The 6000-nt window shown below is 33.0% G+C and overlaps 1 protein-coding gene across 4 annotated transcripts in view; it reads left to right on the forward strand.

The window, feature by feature from the left end:
• Nucleotides 1-6000, forward strand: part of LOC150080768 (plexin-A2-like) — a 1384718-nt gene that overhangs the window by 1335212 nt on the left and 43506 nt on the right. For all 4 annotated transcript variants that reach the window (XM_090381170.1, XM_090381171.1, XM_090381172.1 and 1 more), the window contains one exon: nt 3910-3985. In XM_090381170.1, the coding sequence (XP_090237296.1) occupies nt 3910-3985 (76 nt within the window). The remainder of the gene's footprint in view (nt 1-3909; nt 3986-6000) is intronic.

Below are 6000 nucleotides of genomic sequence, written 5' to 3' on the forward strand. Positions count from 1 at the left end.
TTTGCTGATGATAGCACATTGCATTCCACCTTCCACTTTGAGAAACCTTGCCCTGCACAGACAGCTTCAACTTCTTGAATATCCACTACTAATTTTCTAAATGCTGATCTCCCGGTAATTCTCCAGCGGGGGCAAAGATAACTTAGTTAATTTCAATTCTCTCTCTCTCTCTCTCTCTCTCTCTCTCTCTCTCTCTCTCTCTCTCTCTCCCCCCCCCCTGGAATTTTTTTTTGGTTGGTGCAGCATAAGCCTCAGGCTTCTTTGCACCATATGGCTAATAATAATAACAGTAACACCAGACATTACAACCACCCTGTGTACTTGGTAGCAGTATCCGTCACAGAATGGAATCCCCCAATCAGGGAGAAATAATAAAGCTCGGTTCTGGCTTATCTCACAAAAAGGATTCTTCTGCTCCTATGGTTATCTTCGATGACACTCAGATTTCTAGACAAGATCACTTATCTCTGTTAGGGATTACTCCAGCTTCTAATCTCTCTTGTCATAAGCACATTACAAATATGGTTTTCTCTTTTACTATCAGCACCACTTTTCTTTCAATCAGCTGCTCACTCTGTACAAATCACAAATCTGCCTACCATGGAATGTGTTCCCTAATCTGGGACAGTGCCCCCAAAACCTCTCTCAGGCTTCTAGATTCCATTAAAAAAAGGGGCACTTAGGTTAATTAATGACCTTTCTCTTACCAAGTCTCTCCACTCTGTCTCATAGACATTCTGTTTCTGCTGCATGCCTTTTTTATAGATACTTCCATGGGCATTGTCCTTCTGAATTGGCTTCTGTAATTCCCCCTGTTTCTCGTCCAAACACATCTGAAACCAGTCAGCATCCTTTTACTATTCAGTTGAAACTCACAGAACCAACTTTTCCTCTTCCTCATTTATTCCTTAAACTTCCATTTTCTGGAAGAGAGGCTTCACGCTTATTTCCCAAAAATTACAATCTAAAGAAATTCAAGTTTATTGTCAAAAAGTATCTTCTTTCACCTTCTCAATGTTCAACCCATACACAGTACTAAGTACTAGTCTCTAATACCTTCCACGTTTGGGATTTGCATAATATATATATATATATAAAATTCGAAGCAATTCCATGGTCATTTCTTTCCAGATATATTAAATACATTGGTATCTGCCTGTTTTACCATGTTGCATAATACTTTAAACTGTTTAATATAGAGTATGTGCTTCATTAATCTGTTAATTCCTTTCTTCCATTGTAATGCCTGATTATTTTGCTTTAAAATAGCAAGAGATATTATAAACAATTTTTTTGTTTTTGAATATAATATTTTCATGTGTCAACTTTAGTTACATCTCTACCAATCAAACTGACAGCTACAAATTTTAATCTTCAATTTGTCAGTTAGTCCAAGCTGAGTTTGTAGTCTTCTAAAATATTTTACCTAATTTGACATTTCTCAAATTGAGGAATAAGTTGTCCAAAATTCATTAAATATTTTCATAATAAAAATATAGATAGATATTATCAGTCTTAATTTTAATAACTTTTATTAAAATCAAGTTTAGTAAAATTAAATTTATATGAAATGCATTATTAAAAACTAATTTTGGAACAAAGTGTTTTTCCTAAGTGTAAAACAGTTGTTAATGAAGAGATTAACATGAGATCTCATAGTTTTATGTAGTCATGAAGATTCATAAACTCCAGTTTAAAAGTAGCATGTTTGTGATCAGATGTAAAGCCTTCATCAATAAAAATCATTCCAACATAAGAAACAGTGATAACAAATTCAAAATTAGCCTATCTCTAATAGGAGTGATATTTAACCAAAAACATAATTTCTAAGGTCATCCATCATCGAAACTGATAGGTTAAAAAAAATTTGCCAAAGTAATGGAAGATTTTTTTTAAAATTTGGCCATAGTAATGATCCACATTGATTCATCCTTATCTTTAAACACACCGATAAACATTAATAACATTAAAGAGAAAAATATCCTGTTATCATTCATTATGGATAACTTCAAAAAATTCAGAGGAGGAATAAGTTTCTTTTCTCTTTTTTTTTATACAAAGAATTCAGAATTTAGTGAAGTGAGAATTCGCATTGCACATCCATTACTGTATTAAAAAAAAAAAAAACACTGTAACCTGCTGATAAGGTCAATAAGATCAAAATATAAATAAGTAATCCAAATTTCAGTGTCAGATAAGGTTGAATAAAGTTAGATCTTAAAGAGAGAATAGTGCAGTTTATTGTTGAGACTTCTGATGTTCTGGCTAAAAAAATATGGTAGAACCACTTACATTCATGCTTCTTCTAGTCTCATTTTTTGCCACCAGAGAAGTTTCTATTTTATTGCTATAAACAATTTCAGCCCTTGTGGACAAAAATTAATAATAGGAACTGGAGTGAGACAGTACCAAGGTTACAGGGAATTTTCTATTATTTCCCACTCTCTCTTTGTGGGAAAAGAGCAGGATAGATATTATCAGTATATCAAATCAATGACTGCTATTAGTGATAAAAATAAGAATGTCATGTTTACAGAGGAATCTACAGGGCAAGTATTTTGTAACTGGTCACAGAAAGGTAGGCATAACCTGTGTCATTTCTGAATGAAATAACTCAGCAATCTTTACATTTTGCCTGCTGATCACAATTGTCCAAAAGGAACAAAAAGCTGAAATTAAACTGCATTGCAGCAACTTCAGTGTAATCCTTAATGCCTTTACACACATTTCATCATGGGTATGTAGGAAAATTCCATGTTTAATCCCCATTGCAAACCAGAATTGAGAAATACTTCTTTCTGGAACAACAGAAACTTTGTCTTTGTCCCCACTGTGATCAAGTTAACGTGGACAATCAGAGCCTTCACCACAGTGTTAGTACAGGAACATGTGCAGTTGTTGTTGTTGTGGAGTAGCAAAAGCAAGAACTTGATGGAATAGACAGTGCATTTATTTTCTTTTCTAATGGAAGGATTTTGTAGCATTAAGGCCCAGTTGAATAGGAATAGCACAACAAATAGTAAACAAATAGTACTGTTTGTAAACAAATAGTACTGTTTATTCCTGTAGTAATAAACAGTACTTGCTCAACAGAACTGATCATAAATCAAAGTTAATGAACTCTTGATCCAAGTTAGAAAGAGTTAATTCAGTAAAAAAACTTTATACTCTTGCGTTTACTAGTTAAATTTTTCCAATTATATCTTTTTCCTTTTTTCTTTTATGAAAAAAACATCATTATTGCAAGAGATATTCACTAATTTAATTATTTTTTGAATCTGTGTATATAAAGTTAATATTCTTCTGTGTATATAAAGTTCTTAATCTTCAGAAGTGAACAACCAACAAATAAATGTGTGACAGGTCTTATGCATTCTGTATATGGTAAGTTATAAAGCTAGAGCCAAACAGAAATTTTTCCTCATTCAGCTTAGCCCTCAGTGTTTCTCTTTTTAAATAGATGGATAGAAAGGGAAAAAAAATCAACAACTCAGCATATTAGAAACTTAATAAAATAACACAATTACAGGAACAGCACTAAAAGGCAGCCACTTGTGATGGTAAAAGTGCCACTTCATAATATGTTACTGAATTCAATAGACAACCATTGATGTATCAAGGTACACTTCAGCTGTTTGGGGATGTTTTATTTTTGATTGATTTCAGTTTAATTTACTTCTATCAGTGTGCATTGAGGAGCACACCATTCCTTATAAATAATCAGTTGTGGTTGTTTTTAAAATAAAATTAATTTTACTGGAAAATTTATTTTTTTCCTCATTTTAAAAGATATCATATCTTGTAAAAATATTTATATATTATTTTATATATATATTTCATATTATTTTATTTTAACAAAGATTTAAAGATCACTTGCCTAATCTTACTTAATGAATATTCTTCTCATAGATATTATCGAGATATCAAAGCAATGGCTGCTATTAGTGATCAAGATATGAATGCTATGCTTGCAGAGGAATCGAGGGTAAGTATTTTGGAACTGTTCATTGAAAAGTAGGCATAAACTATAGCTCTTCTGAATGAAATGGCTTGGTAGCCTTTGCATTTTGCTTGCTGATCATAAGTTGTCCAAAAGGAAAACAAACTAAGATTATAAAACTGTATTGAAGCAACTCCAGCGTAATCCTTAATACCACTACACTCAGTTCCACATAGGTATGGAAAACATCTGTGTTCAGTTCCCATTGCCAGCCAAAGTTGAGAAGTACTTCCCTTTGCAACAAGAGTAACCTGTGTCCTCTTTTTTTCACACTGTGATCAAATTAGTCAGTCTAATATCAGGATTGCAGTTTCCTCCCAGAACCTTTGATTTTTCATTCCACAAACAGGCAAACTGACCAAAGAGTATGTGCAATTAATAGTTCCTATAAATTGCACAAATTATAAAGAACCAGTCACCACAGGCCATACTTCAATAGGAATCATGAGAAGATTTGGAAAAGCAGGTTGCACTTGCAATAAGCCACAGACTAGAAAACCATATTTGCTTGTATTGTCTGATCATTATGAATGAGTAGCACATTACGTTAGAATCATAATCATGGATCCTGAATCATCATGAATATAATGCCGTTTACATTTAAAATGACATTTTTCCAAGTGACACTTGAATCACTTTTAGATATTTTATTTTAACATATCACATAAATATTACCCCGCACACACACACACACACAAAATATCCTCTTACTAAAGAATAAATAGCATTCTGTAACCTAAGATGATGATGATAATAGCAGTCAGTCTGTCTCTGAAATGTGGCATAACCTTTTCTCACACTCGCCTGACCAAGCCACTGACTGCTTCAGTGGCATGTTTTTCAAGCAGTGAATGTTGTGAATAGGAAAAGTGAGTTAAAATTGATTAGGAGTAAAAACTGGAGAGAAAAATAAGATCCTGAAAAGGCAGAGGTATGTCTTGATTCTGGTTCATTTCCACAATTTAAAAGAACTAATATTATTAAATTCTTTAAATCATTCAGAATTCTTTTAAATTATGGAAATGAATCAGAGCACTGTGGTGCAATTCAGCTGTTTAGAGATGTTTTTATTCTTGATCAATTTCAGTTCAATTCTTCTTCTGTTCGGTGTGCATTGAGGAGTGCATCATTGAAGTAGTCCTGCACAGTTAGCTCAAATCAATGAGTGATATATATGGAAATAAAGGGTCATATCACACTTTAGATATAGATTGGACTACTAGTAATACCTTATGTTATGTTAGTGACCATTATCTCTCTCTCTCTCTCTCTCTCTCTGTGCTGTGGTGAAGGAGAGTACCATCAGCACTCTCCATTATTAGGATAGGTATCCTGAAAAATTTTTCAAGCCATGATAATTATTTGTACAAAAATAATATCATGATTTGGAAGGATGAGGATTGTGTTGTCAATAGGACAAAGCATATAGTAGCTGTGCCTATCATGTTGACCAAGATTTTGCAGCTCCAGCGAAGACTAAGTTTTCATTTATATTTAGTTGTTTTATTGACTTAATTGTTATACTAAATTATTTTCTATAAGTAGCTTTATAGTTCTAGCCAAGCTCCGTGGTTTATTTTTGAATTTAAATAGCAATTTCAAAAGTTAATACTTAGTGTCCGTAGATTTTACGTTCGTAACTTGCCGCCATTGTTACATGATATGGAATAGCGTAAGCTTTAACGTAAAACTAGAGAGCAAAAAACATAGCACTGTATTATAAATCTATTAGTTTAGTATAGAATTATTAATTAATCAGTAAAATTTATTAATCTTGTTAAAGTTCATTGTAAATTAAATTATACTTAATGGAATATTGACCCAGACTAGAGCAGCAAAGCAGTGTTCACAGAATAGCCAGAGTGCTGTGGCTTGCGGGAGAACCGAAGGGGGAGATTCTCCAACACATCACAGTCAAAAACAATGCGTGAAATGTGAAATGTTTGCAGACTTATCTAGAACAGGACATGATCTAGCCAAGGAGGGTGTTTTTGTATGTG

Source organism: Mastigoproctus giganteus, chromosome 9 (genome assembly GCF_048544385.1).
Source record: "Mastigoproctus giganteus isolate SK-2022 chromosome 9, ASM4854438v1, whole genome shotgun sequence".
NCBI lineage: Eukaryota > Metazoa > Arthropoda > Arachnida > Uropygi > Thelyphonidae > Mastigoproctus > Mastigoproctus giganteus.